This window comes from Mauremys reevesii, linkage group 4 (assembly GCF_016161935.1).
Source record: "Mauremys reevesii isolate NIE-2019 linkage group 4, ASM1616193v1, whole genome shotgun sequence".
Lineage (NCBI taxonomy): Eukaryota > Metazoa > Chordata > Testudines > Geoemydidae > Mauremys > Mauremys reevesii.
The window spans coordinates 70,841,250-70,864,554 of NC_052626.1; the positions used below are offsets into that span (position 1 = coordinate 70,841,250).

General features: G+C 48.9%; 1 protein-coding gene across 1 annotated transcript; it reads left to right on the forward strand.

The window, feature by feature from the left end:
• Positions 1–1,584: 1,584 nt before the first annotated feature.
• Positions 1,585–23,094, forward strand: LOC120404540 (zinc finger protein RFP-like). Its single transcript, XM_039537277.1, has 7 exons — positions 1,585–2,025; positions 5,306–5,401; positions 10,625–10,855; positions 13,085–13,107; positions 13,677–13,792; positions 17,610–17,660; positions 22,067–23,094. The coding sequence occupies exons 1-7, from the start codon at positions 1,612–1,614 to the stop codon at positions 22,642–22,644; spliced, it is 1,509 nt and encodes a 502-aa protein (XP_039393211.1). The 5' UTR covers positions 1,585–1,611; the 3' UTR covers positions 22,645–23,094.
• Positions 23,095–23,305: the final 211 nt, after the last annotated feature.

Genomic DNA, 23,305 nt, shown 5'->3' on the forward strand with positions numbered 1-23,305 from the left:
GCCCAGCTCCTGGATTATTGGTGGGGCCTGGGCCCCATGGGCCCATATAACTCGCCTCCCCTGACCCTTTACACAACCTTCCAGTTTACTGAACTGCAAAGAGAGCAGCTCAGATGCACAAAGGGACTTAAACAACTAAGGCCTGGTCTATACTTCAGAGTTAGGTCAAAGTCAGGCAGCTTACACAGACCTAATAATGTCAGCATACTGCACACGACAGTGTTCCTCCCACCAACATAACTCACCTACTACGTCGACTGAATAGCTCCACCTCCAAGAGAAGTGCAGCACTTATGTCAACCTAGGTCAACACAGTGGCAGTGTAGACGCTCTGTTGCCCACACCAGCTTAAGTGGCCTCCAGGAGGTGTCCCACAATGCCCCATTGTGACCCACTCTGGTCACTAGTTTGAGCTCTGCTGCCCAGCAGCCTTGTTCACAGGAACAAGCCCTCCTGTTTAAGGACTGGGAATTTTGAAATTCCATTTCCTGCTTGCTCTGCATGGAGAGCTCCCTAGCAACTGCCCAGCTGAGCAGGCCGGCTCCAGGCTCCCAACGCCTGCGGCCTGCACTGCACAGGAGGTGGTGGATCTCCTGGGTCTGGGGAGAAGAGGCTGTGCAGGCCCGGCTCCGATCCAGCCGTAGAAAGGTGGGTGTCTATGAGCAGATGGCTCAGAGCGTGGGGGAGAAGGGCTGCAAGATGCACAGATTCTTATAGAGCATTTCCCAGAGCCCCCCCAGGCCCTCCTCCAATATGCTATAAAAACTCCAGGGGGGTTGAAAATATTTACCAGCGTTCCGCTCCAGACAGCTCCAGCTGAATTTAAGCCCTGAATCCAACAATCGATCCCCTGCTCACCTGTTTCCCATTCTCATCCTCAGGGTTCCCTGCGGTGGCCCATAACTCCAACTCCTCCAGTATCCATGGGGCTTGGGGGTGGCACAGCATCACTGCAGAGGATAACGTGCAGCTCCTTGTAAAAGCAGCTTGTCTGTGGAGCCACATCAGAGTGACTGCTGGCCTCCCTCGCCTCCTCGTGCACCTGGAGTTTTTGAGGCCAGTAATTTAGCAAGATGCAAAAAAGGAATTGGATATTTGATATGAATAACTAGAAAACCCAGAGTTATAACAGTTAAGTTAATGCAAATAATGTTTTTGGAAGCAATACATTGGTCAAGGCTTAAATGATCTCTAACTATTGCGGATTAGTAAGGCTCTTATATAGCGTTGTCCCTCACTAGATCTCAAAGTGCTTTACAAAGGAGACCCGGAAAGCGTCTTGGCCTTAAACCTGAATCTGAGCCTGGGTTTATTCTGTGATGTAGAAAAGAAAGCTGCCAAGCCTGCTCCCAGCAAGCCTCTGTTGGCTTCTTTGTGTATGTAATTGCCTAGTCATTTCTTTAAGTAGCATCTTGCTTGTTTGGCGGCTTTTCTGGGGGGTGGGGGTGAGGAGCTTCTGGTGTGTTGTGTCTGTTGATGGGTTGTTTGTTTGTTTTTAATTTCCCGCCGGAGAGCGTGATTGGCTCCCAGCTGGGCAATCTGATTTGCAAGGCTGTTTGCTGGGTCTGGCAGGAAACGAAACTTATCCTGTTGCACGGTCTGCAGGGAGCCATGGCTGCAGCAGGGAATCCTCTGAAAAGCCTCCGAGACGAAGCTACTTGCTCCATCTGTCTGAGTTTTTTCAAGGACCCAGTGACTATAGACTGTGGGCACAATTTCTGCCAAGCCTGCATCGCCCAGTGCTGGGCGAGACCAGGCACAGACATCGCCTGTCCTCAGTGCAGAGAGACCTTCCCCCAGGGGACCCTGAGGCCGAACAGGCAACTGGGGAACATGGTAGAAATAGCCAAGCAGCTGAGTGTCCCGGCGGCAGCAGCAGCAGCAGGTTTGTGCCACGCGCACCAGGAGCCTTTCAAACTCTTCTGTAACCAGGACCAAGTTCTCATCTGTGTGATCTGCAGGGAGTCCCAGGCTCACCGCGCTCACAGGGTGGTCCCCATAGAGGAGGCTGCCCGGGAGCACAAGGTTAGGCCACGGCTGGGCACGGGGCTGGGAGCGGGAGCGGGGCCGGGAGCCCAGGCCACAGCAGATGTCGCTGCAGTGGCGCTGGGACAGTTTTTGGAGTGGGGTGGGGGTGCTGAGCTACACCCTCTGACCCCTGTCCGCGCCCCCCACCGCCCCCCAGCAGGGGCCCGGAGCAGGGCCGTGGCTGGAGTGGGGACGTGGACAGCGGTAAGGCGGTTGATCGGGCCCCCGGCGGAGCACCCCGCCCCCGCCGAGCGAAAAAGAGGGACGAGGGGCACGGAAGGGGCAGTGATTTGACCAAGCTCACAAAACAGCTCAGTAGCAGAACCAGGAATGAAACCCTGGCCTCCCAATGCCCAGCCTAGTTCTCTAGCCACTAGGCCACACAGCCTCTCACCGCTCCCGTCAGGCATGGCTTTACACTCACATTATAAACCGCCCAGCACGGCTGAGTTTCGGCAGAGCCGTGCTTGCCAGTGCCCGACTTGAGCATTTCATATCTGATGACCGCTGGCTGCTCCCTGGAAGCAGCAGTAACGTACCATTGTCAGCAGCGTTCTCAGTGGGTTCGTTTCCTGTTACTTTCTGATGCATAAGATGCACTGAAAGATTTCTGCTTAAAACATGATGGTTAATCTGCTTCACTTTTTCCTCAAGGAAAAACCAGGATGATGAATTCTTGTTTTCCCTGGCTTGCTGAATGCTTCAGGAGCAGCAGAATGACCAGCCCAGTGGGGAGTCGGGGGAGGCACAGCCCTGCGTGGCCCTGCCCACCCACCACCCCCAAACCCCTCCTGATTCCCAGCAGCGAGCTGCATCTCTTCCCTCACTCGCTGGGCTGGGGCTAGTGGGCAGCTGGCCTGCAGCCCAGGACTCTGGGCACCTGGGGCTGGCGTTGTCGCTGCCTGGGGCTGGGGACGCTGAGGCCTGTGCTGCCTACCTAGTGCTCTGGGGCGGACGGACCAGCTGTCACAGTGGGGGGAGGGGGGGGGGGGCTCTGGTGAGGATGGGGCCTTGGGCAGAAGGGGCTGAACTGGCGTCTAGCCTCCCCGAACCAGTGATTCACATCCCACCCACGCATACGTCAGAGTTTTGCTTTGGGTTTATGCGTCCATTTGAACCACAAACTTGATGCAACATTCTAGGGCCCATGAAGCCCAAGTGGATTGGAACCTTAAAAGGCCTGTTGGACAGAGCAATCCACTCAGGGCAGAATCCACTGTGCTGTCTGCCCCTCTCGCTTTAAGGACAAAGTGGACTGTATTAATGCCACAGTAAGATTAAAGGAAGAAAAAGGCTGATTCGCAGGACCATGCTGAGTCTCAGTACTGGAGCACCTCGGAAGTGCTCCTTTTTCCCCCATGCCAATCAAACACAATATTTATGAACCTTGTGAGTGTGTTGGATTTTTAACCAGGAGTCCCTTTCTCCCAATTTTTCATTAGGCTCCAGAGTTTAATATACACTTTTTAAAAAAAAAGTGTTTAAAACACTCTTACCAAAACTCCCTTCCCTGTAAGTGGCTCGGCTCCCTGTCATTGCATGGGAGCAGAACACCGTATCCTGTACTGCTGGAAAATGGATATGACTTTAAGCCCATTGCCCTGCAGCACTTGGCAGTTAGAGGTTTAGGGATCTCTGGAGCATGGGGTTGCATCCCTGACCATCTTGGCTAATAGCTATTGATGGACCTGTCCTCCATGAACTCATCTAATTCTTTTCTGAACCCAGTTAGACTTTTGGCCTTCACAGCATCCCTGGCAATGTGTTCCATGGATTGAGTGTGTGGTGCGTGAAGAAGTCCTTCCTTTCGTTTGTTTTTAAACCTGTTGCCTGTTAATTTCCCCTGGTTCCTGTTCTGTGAAGGGGTAAATAAACTTCCCTATTCACTCTCTACAGTGTGAATCTGTTAAACAGCACTGGTCCCAGTAGAGATCCTTGGGGGGACCTGGTATTTACCTTGCTCCGTTGTGACAACTGACCATTTATTCCTATCCTTTGTTTCCTGTATTTTAATCTTATCTCATGGATCAGTAATCGGTTATCGCTTATCCCATGACTGTTTAGTTTCCTTAAGAGACTTTAGTGTGGGACCTTGTCAAAGGCTTTCTGAAAGTCTAAGTACACTATATCCAGTGGATCATTCTTGTTGATAATAGATTGGTGAGGCATGATTTCCCTTTACAAGAGCTGTGTTGATTCTTCCCCCAACAAATCATGTTCATCTGTGTCTGACAATTTGGTTCTTTACTATAGTTTTAACCAATTTGCCTGGTACTGAAATTAGGCTTTGTCTGCAATACAGCCTATGTCGCCAAAACTTATGTCGCTCAGGCCTGTAAGGCTGAGCTCCATAGCTGGCTCCATAGCTTTTGCCGCCCCAAGCAAAAATAAATAAAAGCTGCGATCGGGAACTCCAAGGCCGCCGCTTCATTCTTCAGCGGCAATTTGGCGGTAGGTCCTTCCCTCCGAGACGGACTGAGGGACCCACCCCTGAATTGCCACCAAAGAGCCAGACGTGCCGCCCCCTTTCAGGGGCCACCCCAAGCACCTGCTTGGTGGGCTGGTGCCTGGAGCCGGCCCTGCCTCCCTGAGTGACATAAGCGTTCATGTGCACAGTGCTATGTCAGCAGGAGAACTTCTCCCGCCACCCTAAGCTTCTGCCACTCGTGGAGGTGGGTTTATTATGCTGACGGGAGAGCTCTCTCCCATCGGCATAGAGCGTCTCCACTGCGCAGCTGCAGCAGCACAGACATATCGGTACAGCTGCAGTGCTGTACTTATCGGACAAGCCTTTGGGCTTACTGGCCTGTAATTGACAGGATTACAATGGGAGATGCTGCTGAGAGAGGTGTGTCCTAAGACCCGCCCCCTCAGAGTTTGGTGTAGGAATGTGCCTGTCTCTGTGATCCACACCTGGGAACCCCTCTCCTGGAGTCAGGCGGCTTAGGCATCTAAACTGTTTCTTGCACGATGGAGTTCTGCACTTGTGTCACTCCACACAAATCATCTGGGGAGGAGGCAGCAGACTTTCTTCATAACAGTTAGCCTGGGGGAAGGGCGCCATCGGGTAGGCGGGAGACCCTGGTTCAAGTTCTCCTCTCCCTGCTGAGGGGAAGGGATTTGAACCGGAATCTCCCACCTCTCAAGAGGCAATTGTGACATTGCCATGAGCACTGTCTGGGGACAGCCTGAGAGGGACATGCAATGTACATAAATGTATCTGAGGACAGACTCCTCAGCCCCCTGACCCTCCCAAACATTGTTTTTCTTGCCTCAGGAACAAATTCAAACCCTATTGAACACCCTGATGCAGGAGAGAGAAGAACTTCTGGAGTGGAAACAAGATGGAGAGATGCAAAGCCAGGAATATCTGGTAGGTGCCCATTGTTATGGTCCAGCAGTTCCGTCAGTCAGAGTTGGTATCTCTGTGTGGGAAGAGTGTCAACCCTGGTCTGTACACAGCACTGCCTGATTTAGCTATGGCTACATCTACACTGCACAGCTCTGGGGGCGACCTGCAGGGCATCTGTAGCTACACAGCACAGGCTGTGTCCCTGCCGTGGTGGGTGAATGAAAAGGCTCCGCAGAAGAAGGCAGCAGAGCTGCTGGAGCCTTTCCCCACTTCTGGAGCCTTTATTTGTGGTGGGGAAAGGCTCTGGGGCAGCAGGACACTATACTGCTATTTTTAGCAGGGTAGAGGGGGGAGGCCCTGCTTGGGGGTGTATAGAGCCATCTCTGTAGGGTTTATACCCAGAGGGTTCAGGCATATCGTGACTCTGCTGGCATAAGCAATGCCTCACCATCTACACTGCTATTTATGCCCATGTTAGCAGAGGCATATAGTGTATGTCCTCTGCACACCACCATAACATTTGTGTAGTACAGCTGTACCTCAAATCACTTTTAATGTAATGTCTTTATACTGGTGTAAACCCTGACATGCAAACATTTAAACCTAATTTAATTTGACCCTAGTGTGGTGTGTAGGGTTCTCCTTGTCCAGTTAAACTGTGATAAAAGGTGCTAACTAGGAGCAAGGTCCAGTTTAGATCTAGGGTGACCAGACATCCCGATAAAATCGGGACTGTCCTGATTTTTAGGCCTTTGTCCCACGTCTCAACGCCGTTTGTCCCGATATTTTGCACTGTGTTTTTTGGGGTTCTTTTGCTCCGCGGCGACACTGCTTTTGGGGTGGGGTTCGCTCCACCGGTGACTCCCACATGCGCCCTGATATTTTCTTCCTCTCATCTGGTCACCCTACTTAGATCAGGGTTAGCTATGATGTTGTAGATAACCTCAAGCACTTTGTCTCTTGTAGACACATCTTTACAGGGTGTGATCATGTTTGTCTTTGTTTATCATCCCTCTGGGCCCATTCCTCCACTTGCTTCCAGTTTCAATTCAAAGCACTGATCTTATTCCCCACACATCAGTGGGTCCAAATCCAGCTACAAACAGTGATTTGAGGGGAAATTGTTTTCAAAGGCATGTATGGTGATTAGGTGCCTAATTCACATTGACTGTCAATAGGACTTAAAAAGAACAGGAGTACTTGTGGCACCTTAAAGACTAACAAATTTATTTTAGCATGAGCTTTCGTGAGCTGCAGCTCACTTCTTCGGATGCACAGAATGGAACACACAGACAGGGGATATTTATACATACAGAGAACATGAAAAGGTGGAAGTATGCATACCAACAGGCAGATTCTAAACAATTGAGATGAGCTATCATCAGCAGGAGGAAAAAAAAAACTTTTTGAAGTGATAATTAAGATGGCCCATAGAAGGTGTGAGGAGAACTTAACATAGGGAAATAGATTCAATTAGTGTAATGATCCAACCATTCCCAGTCTTTGTTTAGGCCACAGTTAATTGTATCTAGTTTGCATATTAATTCAAGTTCATCAGTTTCTCTTTGGAGTCTGTTTTTGAAGTTTTTTTGTTGCAAAATTGCCACCTTCAAGTCTGTCACTGAGTGGTTAGAGAGGTTGAAGTGTTCTCCCACTGGTTTTTGAATGTTATGATTCCTGATGTCAGATTTGTGTCCATTTATTCTTTTGCGTAGAGACTGTCCGGTTTGGCCAATGTACATGGCAGAGGGGCATTGCTGGCACATGATGGCATATATCATGTTGGTAGATGTGCAGGTGTACGAGCCCCTGATGGCGTGTCTGATGTGATTAGGTCCTATGATGGTGTCACTTGAATGGATATGTGGACAGAGCTGGCATCGGGCTTTGTTGCAAGGATAAGTTCCTGGGTTAGTGTTTATGTTGTATGGTGTGCGGTTGCTGGTGAGTATTTGCTTCAGGTTGGGAGGCTGTCTATAAGTGAGGACTGGCCTGTCTCCCAAGATCTGTGAGAGTGAGGGATCATCTTTAAGGATAGGTTGTAAATCTTTGATGATGCGCTGGAGAGGTTTTAGTTGGGGGCTGTAGGTGATGGCTAGTGGTGTTCTGTTATTTTCTTTTTTAGGCCTGTCCTGTAGTAGGTGGCTTCTGGGTACTCTTCTGGCTCTGTCAATCTGTTTTTTCACTTCAGCAGGTGGGTATTGTAGTTTTAAGAATGCTTGATAGAGATCTTGTAGGTGTTTATCTCTGTCTGAGGGATTGGAGCAAATACGGTTGTATCTTAGAGCTTGGCTGTAGACAATGGATCGTGTGGTGTGTCCGAGATGGAAGCTGGAGGCATGTAAGTAAGTATAGCGGTCAGTGGTTTCGGTATAGGGTGGTATTTATGTGACCATCGTTTATTAGCACAGTAGTGTCTAGGAAATGGACCGCTTGTGTGGATTGGGGTCTAGGCTGAGGTTGATGGTGGGATGGAAATTGTTAAAATCACGGTGGAATTCCTCGAGGGCTTCTTTTCCATGAGTCCAGATGATGAAGATGTCATCAATGTAGCGCAAGTAGAGTAGGGGCGTTAGGGAACGAGAGTTAAGGAAGTGTTGTTCTATGTCAGCCATAAAGATGTTAGCATACTGAGGGGCCATGCGGTACCCATAGCAGTGCCACTGACTTGAAGATATATATTGTCCCCAAATGTGAAATAGTTGTGGGTGAGGACAAAGTCACAAAGTTCAGCCACCAGGTTAGCCGTGATATTATCGGGGATACTGTTCCTGATGGCTTGTAGTCCATCTTTGTGTGGAATGTTAGTGTAGAGGGCTTCCACATCCATAGTGGCCAGAATGGTGTTTTCTGGAAGATCACTGATAGATTGTAGTTTCCTCAGGAAGTCAGTGGTGTCTCAAGATAGCAGGGAGTGCTGGTAGCATAGGGCCTAAGGAGAGAGTCCACATAGCCAGACAATCCTGCTGTTAAAGTACCAATGCTTGAGATGATGGGGCGTCCAGGATTTCCAGGTTTATGGATCTTGGGTAGCAAATAGAATACACCTGGTCGGGGTTCTAGGCATGTGTCTGTATAGATCTGTTCCTGTGCTTTCTCAGGGAGTTTTTTGAGCAGATGGTGTAGTTTCTTTTGGTAATCATCAGTGGGATCAGAGGGTAATGGCTTGTAGAATGTGGAGTTAGAAAGCTGCCTGGCAGCCTCTTGTTCATATTCCGACCTATTCATGATGACGACAGCACCTCCTTTGTCAGCCTGTTTGATTATGATGTCAGAGTTGTTCTTGAGGCTGTTGATGGCATTGTGTTCAGCACGGCTTAGGTTATGGGGAAAGTGATGTTGCTTTTCCACAATTTCAGCCCGTGCACGGTGACGGAAGCAATCTATGTAGAAGTCTAGTCTGTTGTTTCGACCCTCAGGAGGAGTCCATGCAGAATCCTTTTTATTATAGCGTTGGTAGGAAGGATTCTGTGGGTTAGTATGTAGTTCAGAGGTGTGTTGGAAGTATTCTTTGAGTCGGAGACGGCGAAAGTAGGATTCTAGGTCACCGCAAAACTGTATCATATTCGTGGACTTAGGTTCCCAGTGGCTGTTTTGTATCTCTGAAATCCTCCCCCTGAATCACCATCTATAACCACCAGACACGACTGGCTTCCTCTGGGATGATGTAATGTACAAAATGCCAGATGGAAACGTGTAAGAGCTGGAGAAAAAGCATTTTGCACAGTATATGTTGTACCTGTCGTTTTGTGTGGATAACCAGAAGAACTTTCCTTCGGTCGTCTCCGCAGCTCTCTGCCAATGTATTCCTGATACGGAGTCAGACCCCCCCACTTCCAACCTTTCTGCTATTGGAAGACTCTAGATGATCAGCAGAATATACTAAGCCGCTCAAACCTGAAGACTCATCATTTTAGAGATATTGGGTGACATTTTCAAAAGTGCCTTAGTGATTTTGGAGCCTATAGTTTACAATTTTGCAAGTTGTTAAGGGCTAGATTCTCACAGGTATTTAGGAGCTTAAAATGCAGAGAGAGGCCTATTGAGATTTTCAAAAGCAACTAAGTAGCACCTAACGTCCTCTGTAGTCAAGGGGAATTAGGCACCTAAGTGATACTGAAAATCCCTCTAGAGCAGGGGTAGGCAACCTATGGCACAGGTGCCGAAGGCGGCATGCGAGGTGATTTTCAGTGGCACTCACGCTGCCCGGCTCCTGGCCACCGGTCCGGGGGACTCTCCATTTTAATTTAATTTTAAATGAAGCTTCTTAAACATTTTAAAATCCTTATTTGCTTTACATACAATAGTTTAGTTATATACTCTTTCTATAAATCTATAATATATATTACCGGCACACGAAACCTTAAATTAGAGTGAATAAATGAAGACTCGGCACAGCACTTCTGAAAGGTTGCCAACCCCTGCTCTAGAGGCTTATATGCATCTTTAGACACCTCAATAGCTTTTAAAAGCAGCTCCTTATACATTTTTTTTAAAATGGGTTTCAGCTCCTAAATGATTTTTCTGTTTCTGAAAATTTACCCTAAATTCTATTTTCAAAAGACATTTTCAAACAAACTTAGGCTCCTAAGCACCAAAAGCAACTTTGAAAATAGAAATTGGACTCCTAAGTCACCAAGGCACTTTCAAACGTGTTATTCATTCAGGCCAGCTGAATCTTCTCTCTGGTAACTATCAGGCATATTCTCCTGAAATCTCATCCGTATGTTCGTAGTAGGGTGAAATGAAAAGAGGGCTCGAAGAACTGTTTCCAGACTCTCCTGAGAGGCTGTTCACCTTTCTCATTTGTGAAAACCGGACGCTGAGCGCTGGATCCTGCCCGTCCCAGGCTCTGCCTCTTTCCCTCCAGGCCTCGCCCCACTCCTCTTCCCCGCTCACTGTCACTTGCTGCTCTCCACCTCCCTCCCCTGCCAGCTGAGCGGGGCTCTAGGGTGTGGAGGTGCTTGGGGCAGGAGAGCCACGCTGCAGGGGTAGAAGGGTGTTTGGGGCAGGACAGGGGAGCTGCCCATACTATTCTCCCCCAGAGCCATCCCTGAGTGCTCCTCCAGGCTCCCAGCAGCAACTCCTGCTCTTCCCACCACCTGGTGGTGGAAGCCAGTTACTGTGGGGAACCGGACTTGTACTGCCAGGTTCCCTTTTCAGCTGGACTTCCCGGTCGAAATCTGGACATCTGGCAACCCTAGTCCCTGACCTGTCCTTTCCCTGTTTGTCCCTTTGTTACAGGGAAAGATAGAAGCTGAGAGGCAGAAGATTGTGTCTGAATTTGAGCAACTGCGGCAGTTCCTGGAGGAACAAGAGCGACTCCTGCTGGCCCGGCTGGAAGAATTGGACAAGGAAATTGTGAAGCTACAGGATGAAAATGTCACCAAACTGTCTGAGGAGATTTCCCGACTCAGTGACTTGATCAGTGAGATAGAAGAGAAGTGTCAGCAGCCAACAAGCCAATTCCTGCAGGTGAGACAGTTAGAGACACCCAGATCCCTGCCCAGGGAAGGGAGAGATTCTGAATGATTAACTTTGGCATTTACTAAGTTCTTGGAGAGCTCCCACTCCACAATAGAGACTGTCAGCGTGTCCTTTAGCAAAGCGAGGGAAAACAACATTTTGACATTTCTAATATTTACAGTGTGGAAACAGTTTTGCCGTTTTAAAGGCAGACGTCTCAGGCCTTTTTGATACATCATACATAAACCCCTTTGTTTTCAGTTTAAACCAATTTTACCAAAAAATTCCCAGGTTTTACAAGAAGTAGCAGTCATTTTTTTCTGATTTTTCATCCTACTTTTGTATCCTTCAAATATATAAAACATACAATACATTGCATGAGATCTCTGTATTACGATAATACATTAGTCAGTGTGTATATGCAAAGCTGCCTGCTGAAGTAAGAACGTATTGTTCTAGAACAGGGGTGGGCGAACTTTATGGCCCGAGGCCCACATTGGGGTTGCAAAATTATATGGAGGGCTGGGTAGGGAAGGCTGTGCCTCCCCAACCCGCCGGGCCGGCACCCCCTATCCACCTCCTCACGCTTCCTGCACCCGGACTGCCCCCCGAGAACCCCCAACCCATCCAACCCGCCCTGCTCCTTGTCCCCTACCCGCCACCACCCGGAATCCCCCATCCCTAACCACCCCTGGAACCCCACCCCCATCCAACCCCTGCTCCCAGTCCCCTGACTGCCCTGACCGCTATCCACACCTCGCCCCTGACAGGCCCTCCAGGACTCCAACGCTTCTCCAACCCCCCACCTGTTTCTTGACCACCCCCCAGAACCTCTGCCCCATCCAACCGCCCCCAGCTACCTGTCCCCTGACTGCCCCCGGGACCTTCTGCCCCTTATCCAACCCCTCGGCCCTGGCCTCCTTACTAGGCCACTCAGAGCAGCATGTCTGGCCGCCGCGCCACGCAGCCGCAGCCAGACATGCTGCTCCACTGTTCGGCAGGTGCGCACAACAGCGCAGCCCGTGTGGCAGCGTGGTGGCAGGGGAGAGGACAGCAGGAGAGGGGCCAGGGGCCGCCAGCCTCCCAGCCGGGAGCTCGGGCCAGATGTGGCCTGCGGTCTGTAGTTTGCCCACCTCTCTTCTAGAAGATGCACACAATAAATCAACAGGCAGCCACACAAGCTCTGAAGTGTGTGTGCATCTGGACGTACTGATGAATCTGACGCCCACCACGTATGTGTTTCAAACTGTTAGCAGAGAATGGGTTAAAGATTTGACACACTAATATGGGAAGAAAATGAAAATCTGTATCAGAATACATTTCAGAACACAAGGAAGTATTCAAAAGGGTTAAAGAAACGAAAACAGGAGCCAAGGATGAAGTTGAGTGTATGCGCTGCAAATAGTGTGGCCCAATTATCAAATGTGAATATTTATAGGCCAATAGTTCTAAGTCTACACCAGTAAACTGTTGGTTCAAATGAGAAGTTTTATTTGGGGATTAGAGATCTATTGTTTTCTTAAACTCAGAGGGGCATTGTGTTTTGAGCTCTGTTTTAGTTCTGCAGCAAACCACAGTGATGAACGGAATTCAAAGCATTAATCTACTGAATACTTTTTTCCCATCTTTCCATCCACCAAAACAAACCCAGATATTTACCCAGAAAAATTAAGGCTTTTTGCACTGATTTTTCACGTGTTTTTGTTGTGGTAATAAACACTGATAAATTCTCAGGAAAGACTAACTAAAATAGAAACTGAAAATGAAGGGCTCTAATGATCTGGAAGTAATAAAAGGCACAACTCCAGTTTCTAGGAAGTGGGAGATTAGGAAGGCAAAGTTCTTTGCAGGGCCTGTTAAGAAACGGGAATGAATCCAGCTTTCAGAATTGCTAACCAGTATTGCATACATGGAGACAGGCAAACGCTCTGGACACAGCAGTTGCATGTGGAAGTCCAGGATTCATGTGTCTGATGAATCTGTCCAAGGAAGTGCCATTGGCACAGGCAGAATAGAATTCAGAAGGAGAAAACCCACAGTCGTGGTGCGTGCTTAGGGGTCCCAGTCCATCAAAGTCTGTGAATGGACTTTTAAAGGTGCAGCTACAAAGAACTGCATGTAGAGCTCGACTAGGGATGGCAAAGTGAGTCATCCATCTCCAGAGCAGGAGCGATCCCCAGCTTGTGGCACGTGGGACTGAACTCTTTTTTTTTTTTCCCCCCTCTTTCTCTCTTTTAGGACATCAAAAGCACCTGGAGCAGGTACGTAACTCCTTTGCACTCCCCCTTACACGTCACAATGTTGGAAGGGGATTGGACCCCTAGGGTCAGATTTTGCAGGGTATTTAGACACCTGACATGTAGCTAGGCACTTGGTGGAATTTTCCAAAGTGGCTAAGCGAGTTAGGCACCTCATTGCAATCAGTGGCAGTTGGGAGCCTAGCTGGGTTAGGTGCTTTTGAAAATCCCAGGACTGACCTTTAAAAATCAGGCCTTAAGTGACTTGCCCAAGGTCATGCAGGGAGGCTGTGGCAGAGCAGGGAGTGGAATGTAGGTTTCCAGAGTCCTACAGTAACCCCTTAACCATTGGAGCATCCTTTCCCACGAGATTATGCCCTTCTTTCTGAGGGGCAGCTTGTGAATCCCTTACTCTCTTTAACTCCCATTTGAGGATCTAAGCATTTAAATACTCCAGTGAGGAGGGCAATTGACTCACCAGTGGGAGTTAGAGGCTCACAACAAGCCCATGAGAGAGCAGCCTCTGGTAGCTCATTCTCACAAAAGACAAAAAAGATTTAGAAAATGTTTGATTTTTTTTTTCCCCCCTCTAGGTGTGAGAAGCTGAAGTTCGAGACACCAATGGCCGTGCCAGAGGACCTGAGAGAGAGAGTTGGCGTCTCTTCCCAAAGAAATGTTTGTCTGCAGGAGGCTCTGAAGAAATTCAAAGGTAACTTAACAGTTACTGGGTTCATGCTACGGGGATGGTACATCGAGATGCGCCTCTGACTGTGGAAGGAGATGGACTCTGGTCTATTAGTTCTCAGCTTGTCCCAGCTAGATGTCTTTGTGGGTGGGATGGGGAGGGCTCAGGGCTGATGCCAGTTCTCCAGGCCTCCACATGGATTGTCTCAGACCCAACCCTCGGTGCCAAAATGGGTCACTCAGAATTTCAGAGACACTGTGTCACCAGATGTTATAGAAAATATTGAATTTAACCTCCCTGGCTGGGATTTTCTAAGGGACCTAAGGGATTTAGGCACCGTCTCTCTGACTGTCAATAGGAGTTGGCCACCACATGGCCTCAGCCCTTTTGAAAATCCTGAGTCTGTACCTCACATTCCTCCATCTTTAAAAAGGAGGAAATAATGACCAACCTACTTTGTTGTGCTAATTAGTGAATGCCGCCCGGTGCTTTGAGATCCTTGGAGGAAGGCGGAAGTTGGAAAAGTGCAACATATTATATTCTGGATGATGATTTCACTTTAGTTTCCAATCTGCCTCTCATTCTATGGTCTTTTCCTTTGGGCTGTCTCAGAATTACAGCACGGTTCCATGCAGTGCTGCTGTAGCCATGTCAGTCCCAGGATATTAGACAGGGTGGGGGAGGTAACCGCTTTTATTGGACCAACTCCTGTTGGTGACAGACAAACTTTTGAGCTACATGGACCTGAAGAAGAGCTCTGAGTAAGCTCCATACCTCTGTGATTAGGGAACAGACCTGCAATGTGGGAGACCCCCAGTTCAAATCCCCTGTCCCCCAGAGAGGAAGAAGAGATTCTAACAGGGGTCTGATATAGGTCTCTCTGTCTCCCCTTTTGAATCTGATCCACTCTGTATCAATAATTGAGCAGAGGGACAGGCTTCTGGGTCTCCCGCCTCCCAAGGGCGCGCTCTAACCACCTGGCTACAGAGACGTTCTCGTGATTTCTCTCTGTCTCTGGCCCAATGAATTATTGATTATCCCCAGTGGAACCTCTCCCCCAGGAGAGCATGTGGGCACCCCGCATCAGAAAATCCTGCAGCCCAGAGGTTAGGGCACTCCTTGAGAGGTGGTAGATCCCATTTCAGATCTCACCTCCCTCTGTGGCACAGGGTTAGCTTGAACCAGGGGTCTCCCCAAGGCCAGCTGAGTGCTCCAACCACTGGGGTAAAAGTTATGAGCAAGGTGGGTTTCCTCCCCCCAGGCTTCTTGCAGAAAAAATGGCACAGGTTCCGGACACCAAGAGGGCTCACAGCTGAAAATCCCACGCCAAGGGAGGCACCTACGGTGCTGCCCAGACTCAGTTGCAGATACTCCCTGCAAGGGCCGGGGCTTAGCACACCCCTGCACCCGCAGCTTGGCATTTCCCACTGGCTGGCATAAGCAGGGAGTCCCCTAGCATGCTGGCTTTTATGAATCTCGTTCCAAGGCACATCTCTGTCCCCGTTCATGGTACCGATTGCCTGGGTGCCTGACTCCTGCTTTGTGAATCAGTGACTTTATAGATTCTTCTAGGACTGGAAGGGACCTCAAGAGGTCGAGTCCAGTCCCCTGCCCTCATGGCAGGACCAAATACTGTCTAGACCATCCCTGATAGACATTTATCTAACCTACTCTTAAATATCTCCAGAGATGGAGATTCCACAACCTCCCTAGGCAATTTATTCCAGTGTTTAACCACCCTGACAGTTAGGAACTTTTTCCTAATGTCCAACCTAAACCTCCCTTGCTGCAGTTTAATCCCATTGCTTCTTGTTCTATCCTTAGAGGCTGACGCCCTTTTAGATACCTGAAAACTGCTATCATGTCCCCTCTCTGTCTTCTCTTTTCCAAACTAAACAAACCCAATTCTTTCAGCCTCCTTCATAGGTCATGTTCTCTAGACCTTTAATCATTCTTGTTGCTCTTCTCTGGACCCTCTCCAATTTCTCCACATCTTTCTTGAAATGCGGTGCCCAGAACTGGACACAATACTCCAGCTGAGGCCTAACCAGCGCAGAGTAGAGCGGAAGAATGACTTCTCGTGTCTTGCTCACAACACACCTGTTAATGCATCCCAGAATTACGTTTGCTTTTTTTGCAACAGCATCACACTGACTCATATTTAGCTTGTGGTCCACTATAACCCCTTTCTGCCGTACTCCTTCCTAGACAGTCTCGTCCCATTCTGTATGTGTGAAACTGATTGCTCCTTCCTAAGTGGAGCACTTTTTATTTGTCTTTGTTAAACTTCATCCTGTTTATCTCAGACCATTTCTCCAATTTGTCCAGATCATTTTGAATTATGACCTTGTCCTCCAAAGCAGTTGCAATCCCTCCCAGTTGGTATCATCTGCAAACTTAATAAGCGTACTTTCTATGACAACATCTAAGTCGTTGATGAAGATATTGAACAGAGCCGCTCCCAAAACAGACCCTCATGGAACCCCACTTATTAATGGTTCCCAATCCTGCTGGAAAGGTATAAGAACTACTCTCTGAGTACAGTTATCCAGCCAGTTATGTACCCACCTTATAGTAACCCCATCTAAGTTGTATTTGCCTAGTTTATCGATAAGAATATCATGCAAGACCGTATCAGATGGCTTACTAAAGTCTAGGTATACCACATCCACCACTTCTCCCTTATGCACAAGACTCGTTATCCTATCAAAGAAAGCTGTCAGATTGGTTTGACATGATTTGTTCTTTACAAATCCATGCTGGCTATTCCCTATCACCTTACCAACTTCCAAGTGTTTGCAGATTTCCTTAATTACTTGCTCCATTATCTTCCCCGGCACAGAAGTTAAACTAACTGGTCTGTAGTTTCCTGGGTTGTTTTTATTTCTCTTTTTATAGATGGGCACTATATTTGCCCTTTTCCAGTCTTCTGGAATCTCTCCTGTCTCCCATGATTTTCCGAAGATAATAGCTAGAGGCTCAGATACCACCTCCATTAGCTCCTTGAGTATTCTAGGATGCATTTCTACAGGCCCTGGTGACTTGCAGGCATCTAACTTTTCTAAGTGATTTTTAACTTGTTCTTTTTTTATTTTATCTTCCAAACCTACCCCCTTCCCATTAGCATTCACTATGTTAGCATTCCTTCAGACTTCTCGGTGAAGACCAAAACAAAGCAGTCATTGAGCATCTCTGCCATTTCCAAGTTTCCTGTTACTGTTTCTCCCTCCTCACTGAGCAGTGGGCCTACCCTGTCCTTGGTCTTCCTCTTGCTTCTAATATATTGATTAAAAGTCTTCTTGTTTCCCTTTTATTCCCATGGCTCATTTTGTGCCTTTGCCTTTCTAATCTTGCCCCTGCATTCCTGTATTTGCCTATTATCAGAGGGGTAGCCGTGTTAGTCTGGAACTGTAAACACAGCAAAGAGTCCTGTGGCACCTTACAGACTAAAAGACGTTTTGGAGCATGAGCTTTCGTGGGTGAATACCCACTTCGTTGGATGCATGTAGTGGAAATTTCCAGGGGCAAGTATATATATGCAAGCAAGTAGCAGGCTAGAGATGATGAGGTTTTTGCTTATATTCATCCTTTGTAATTTGTCCTAGTTTCCATTTTTTATATGACTCATTTTTATTTTTTAGATCATGCAAGATCTCGTGGTTAAGCCAAGGTGGTCTTTTGGCTTAACTATGAGATCTTTCTAGGTGTCTAAATGTTGGGTGTTATGATGCTAAGCATCACCTTGCCTAAGTTTCTTTATGACTCAAGTCCCGTTTTAATGAGGCTATTTTCCTGCAAGAAAGAGGAAAATCACCTCTCCTCTGATCTTTTCTTTCTCTAGAGACCCTGCCCTATCAACTGCACTTTCTGGTCTCAAAGACAGAGAAAGAGGGTAAGTTTTCATGAGGATATTTTCCTACAACAATTATTAATTAAAATCTCAGGATTTTTTTTTTTTTTTAGAAGAAGCTTCTGAATTCAAACAAGAGGTTTCTACCAATACAGAGTTATGGATTCCAAGGTTAAAAGGAATCATTATATCATAAGATCAGCCAGACTGGATCAGACCAATGGTCCATCTAGCCCAGTATCGTGTCTTCCAACAGTGGCCAATGCCATGTGACCCAGAGGGAATGAACAGAACAGGTGATCATCCAGTGATCCATCCCGTCGCCCATTCCCATTTTGTGATGTATGAATGTGCACATACTATTTACAATTGGAAAGTTAGGTACATTTTTTAGGTCCAATAATCAGTCTTTAGGGCACACTCAGGTTACATTTTGCTGCTTCTCTCAGTAATTAGAAGGACTAGACATTTCCTCTATTTTTATTTTTTATATGAAAGACAAGCTTCGCTGCTGGAAAATGTCATTAACACAGAGTGCAGGTTGACCATCAGTGCCTTGTACTCCTTCCAGAATGTGAAACTGGGAAATAAAAAGTTAAGGAAGCGTCTCCCACCAGCTCCATGCTATACTTCCCTCTCACCCTAGTGTCAGGAGCATGGACTCATGTGCTGGGCTCCATCCATCCCCAGCTGGTGGAAGGTCCCTTTGGGGAGACCATGCTCAAGCCAGTATTGAACCAGGCAGAAAATCAGGACTGCAGCGGCAGTCAAAAAAGCAAACAGAATGTTGGGAATCTTTAAGAAAGGATAAATAATAAGACAGAAAATACCATATTGCCTCTCTATAAATCCATGGTATGCCCATATCTTGAAGACTGCGTGCAGATGTGGCCTCCCCATCTCAAAAAAGATATATTGGAATTGGGAAAAGGTACTGAAAAGGGCAAAAAACGATTAGGGGTATGGGACAGCTGCCATATGAGGAGAGATTAATAAGATTGGGACTTTTCACTTGGGAAAAGAGATGACTATGGGGAGATATGACAGAGGTCTATAAAATCATGATGGGTGTGGCGAAAGTAAATAAGGAAGTGTTATTTACTTCTTCTCATAACATAAGAACTAGGGGTCACCAAATGAAATTAATAGCAGCAGGTTTAAAACAAAAGGAAGTATTTCTTCACACAACGCACAGTCAACCTGAGGCATTCCTTGCCAGAGGATGTTGTGAAGGTCAAGACTGTAACAGACTTCAAAAAAGAACTAGATAAGTTCATGGAGGACAGGTCCATGAATGGCTATTAGCCAGGATGGGCAGGGATGGTGTCCGTAGCCTCTGTTTGCCAGAAGCTGGGAATGGACAACAGGATGGATCACTGGATGATCAACTGTTCTGTTCATTCCCTCGGTGGCACCTGGTATTGACCACTGTACTGGCCTAGATGGACTATTGGTCTGACCCACTAGCTACCTAATGTTCTCTTCTCTCTGCTCCGTGGAGCTGTTGTGCACCAGAGAAGCCAGGCTACTGTCTCTTCTCAGATGTATTCAGAAGGTGAATGGAATTTAACAGCAGGGAATAAGGAGCTCAGTTAGATACATGTATAACTAGATTCTCTAGAGAGCCGTGGTCTGGCAGGGGAAGGCTTTTTACTGGATGAATGGAGAAAGGACCCTGATTGCGACCTCCTTTTCCCATCCACTGACCAGAAGCCAGTCTACTGCCTTCCTCCATAGGGATCCCATAGCTGCTTCCCTCTGCAACAAATCCCCAAATCAATATTGTAAGAATAATCCACCAGGCACATATAAAACCCCAGTTACATGCAGTGATCATCTGCAATCTGGACTGGGAAAGGAGGAAACACTCTGGGGCCTGAAGCCCCTTTTTGGTGTGTTAGAGAATCTCCAGGAGTCTTAATAGCCCCTCTGAAATCAACAGGGGTGTCAGGATACAGGCTGGACCCCCCACTCCTGGTCCTCACCAGACTAGCTACCACATTAGGTGTGACTAGCGCAGACACAATTTAGTACTTTTCAAATGCATTAGCTGGTGTCCCTGTTACCTTCCTCTGCCTGGTGTCTGCTGCCTCCCCTGCTTTGTTCTATTGCTGGACGTGGAGCACCCCCAGCAAGGGAGAGGGATCAGGGGAGGAGACAGCGATCCCCGCTGCCACGGATCCACAGGGTTGGTGCTACGGCCCCAGCTTTGGAACAGTCTCTGGGAGGAGCCCTTCAATGGGCCAGACCCCCAACGTCAGCCCACTCTTCCTGCAGGGTAAGCCACCCGGCTTCACCGACTCCTGAGGCTGGCCCTCTGGGCCTTCCGCCCTCCTGCCTCACAACCTGAGCTATGTTCAGTGCATCCAACTGAGACAGACCCCTGAGGGAGACTTCTGTGATCTTAGGGAGCAACACACCTCCGCAAGCACCTGCAGTGACACTCAGCCGCCGCTGTCACTGTCAAGCCACTGGGTTTTAGTCCACTGCTCTTTACCACAGCACAGGGAGACCTTGGTTAACACAGAGAAATGAAGGTTACAGGATAATCCCTTCTGGGTAGCCGGTGCCCAGCCCTGCCATGCAAACCCATTGTTCTAGCTCTGTCTCCCTCTCCATCTGATCTGCTTTCTCAGACTCCCAGGTGTGCCCCCCACCATAGGCGTCGTGGGGCTAGAGAACCCACGGAAAAAAAATAGTGGGTGCTCAGCACCCACTGGCATGGATCAGATCCTCCCGTTCCTCCCCTCCCTCCCGCTGGCAGACCCCCCGATCAGCTCCTTCCCCTCCCTCCCGGCACCTCCTACCCACCCCGATCAACTGTTCTGTGGTGGGTGGGGGAGCAGGGGCAGGAAGAGGTGGGGTAGGGTGGAGACGTGGGGGAAGGGGTGGGGTCGGGGCAGAGCAGGGGTCAAGCACCCCTCAAGAAGTCAGCTCTTCTGCCCCCCGCTGCTTCCTGCAGCCAACGGGTAACTTCCACTTCACCCCTCCCCCACCTCTGGTCCTTTGTTCCCGAGCTGGGGCAATGCAGCTCAGCCACAGAGGTGGGGAAGTCCGTAGCTCTCCGGGGTGCTGGTTGCTATGTTTCCCCCAAGAGCAAATACTCCCTTTTCACCCACTGGGTAACAACACTGCATATAGGGAAACTGAGGCACATACAGGCTTCATTAAAAAATCCCAGTTTGTCACCCGCTCCTAACAATACCTCCTAGATACCTGGTGGGAATGACAGGGAATTTCCTGCTCAGCTTCAGCCAACAGGCAGCTCCCCAGGACTGACTCTCAGGGCCCAGCCCAGCCATCCCAGGGCTACTGGGGAGCATGAGAAATGGTCCTTGCCTCCCCCAGGGCTGAGCTCTGCCTGGAAGGGTCTGTCTGCACTGCAGAGTGAACCCTGGGGATCGGCACCCAGGTTAGCCTGGGCGGGGAGCGGGGAGCCATGCTGCTGAGGCTGACCTCACTTACTGTGTCCTCACTGGTGCTGCTGAGTCTCTAGGATTTCTGGGAGCACATCCCATGGCTGATGGAGCCACCGTAAGCTGAGCTATTCTGTGTTTCTTTCCCAGTGATTCGTGGGGTACCCGGTCTGTCTTTCACAGGGGAATTGTGGGAAGGCCCTGGAGGGCTATTTTCCCTCAGGTCAGACTGGCAGTGACGTTGTGGGGGAGGGTTTTCACCTTCCTCTGCAGCATGTGGATGTGGGTGACGTATCAGGATTGTTTGGGGGTATCCCACTGAATCATTTCCCTGCACTGTGGGGCCTCGGGCACTGGTACCTCCGTGCCTCCTCTTCTCTGCCTGTGGCACATAAATAGTCCAGTCTGCTGCAGGCTGTCATGCTTTGGGCTAATGTTGGGGGTTGGGTTAGGTGGGTGCTGGGTGGTGTTGGTGGCCTGTGCTATACGGGGGTCAGATTAGATGACCTGGTTCCCTTCTGGCCTCAGACTCTGACTCTCAGCACTGGAGCGGTTTAGCCTGCACAGAGGCGCCGACTTCCCCAGTTCCCAGGGGGGTGCTTGACCCTCGCTCTGCCCCAGCCCCATCCCCACTCCACCCCTCCCCCTGCCTCTTCCTGCCCTGCTCCATTCTACCCCCCGCCTCTTCCTGCCCCACTCCTCCCCCTCCCCCCCAGAACCTCCTGCCCACCTCTGAACAACGGATCTGTGGCAGGAGAAAGGCGCTGGGAGGCAGGGGGAGGAGCTGATCGGTGGGGCCCGTTGGCCGGTGGGAGCTGCTGTGGGGAGAGGGGGAGGAGCTAATCAGCAGGACCTGCCAGTGAGTGCAGACAGTGCCTGTGCTGGGTGGAAAGCACCCCTGAACTCAGATGAGGTGTTTATGCATCTCTACAAGAAGGCATTAGAGTTAGCAGCTGACTAAGCGCATGGGTTAACTCTGCAGTGAGGACAGACCTTAACATTCTCCTTCTGTCCCTCTCTCCCCTCTTGCAGTGCAGGCCACTCCAGATCCAGACCTGGCAAATCCTTGTTCCATCGTGTCCACAGATGAGAGTGTGATACAGAAATATCAAGACATGGGATATTTAGTGCCACAGAACAGGTTTCACCCTGCTGCCTGTGTGCTGGGCTATACAGGCTTCACCTCAGGGAGATGTTACTGGCAAGTGGAGGTGGGGAACAAAGATGGGTGGGTTTTGGGCATTGCCAAAGAGTCTGTGATACACGAGGGAGCAATAAGCTGTACACCAGAGGAGGGGGTCTGGGCTTTACAGAATACAAGGTATCAGTACTGCGCCCTCACCTCCCCTAAGACTGCTCTGGACCTACATCGTAGACCCACTAACATTGGGGTTTATCTGGATTATGAAGGGGAGAAAGTTACATTTTATGACGTTACATCTTCTGGCAGAGAGCCAATCTTTACTTTCACATCCTCTTTCACTGGGAAGATCGTCCCCTTCTTTGGGAGCCGGCGTGTTGTATTTCTGAGTAGGAACACATTTAGTTTGCTGTCAAATATGCAATTAAGAGCTGCGCCAGAGCAGCAGGGATTATTCAATATGAGATAGCTAAAGTAGACCAAAGACATGGGTAATAGACACATTACAGCCGTCACACTTTGCCATTCTCATCACAGTCTTGCCAGCCTCCAGCATTCACAACCTGTGTCAGGCCCCCCACAATCCTGGGATTGGCTTAAACATCCTTTTATATATTATGTTATTTTTCTTTGCTTTCTGGTTTCCCAGCCTTCAGCATGTTCTTGGTTCCAGTTTTCAATCTTTGCTACACAAACATGAAGGCTGGAAATGTATCTGTAATATAATCTGAGCTCCCTCAAATCTATCTACTCCAGCAGCTGGGACTGTAAGAAAAACACCAAGTGCTGCGAGAGTCTCAATAAAATGGGGAGGGAGAACAAGACTGACTTGCTCAGCATTATTCAGGTGATGGGAGTTTCTCAACCCTCTTCCATACCTGTCTTTGTAACTCTGGGATCCTCCAGGCCAACCAGGAGCACTCCCAGGGTCACAGCAGAGCCTGCCTGTCTTAGGGCAGGTCTACACTTAAAATGCTGCAGCGGCACAAACACACTGGTGCCGCTGTAATACTTAAGTAAAGACGCTGCTATGCCAACAGGAGAGCTTCTCCCATCAGTGTAGTTACTCCACCTCTGTGAGAGGCAGTAGCTATGGCAAGGGGAGAAGCTCTCCCGTCAACGTACCACTG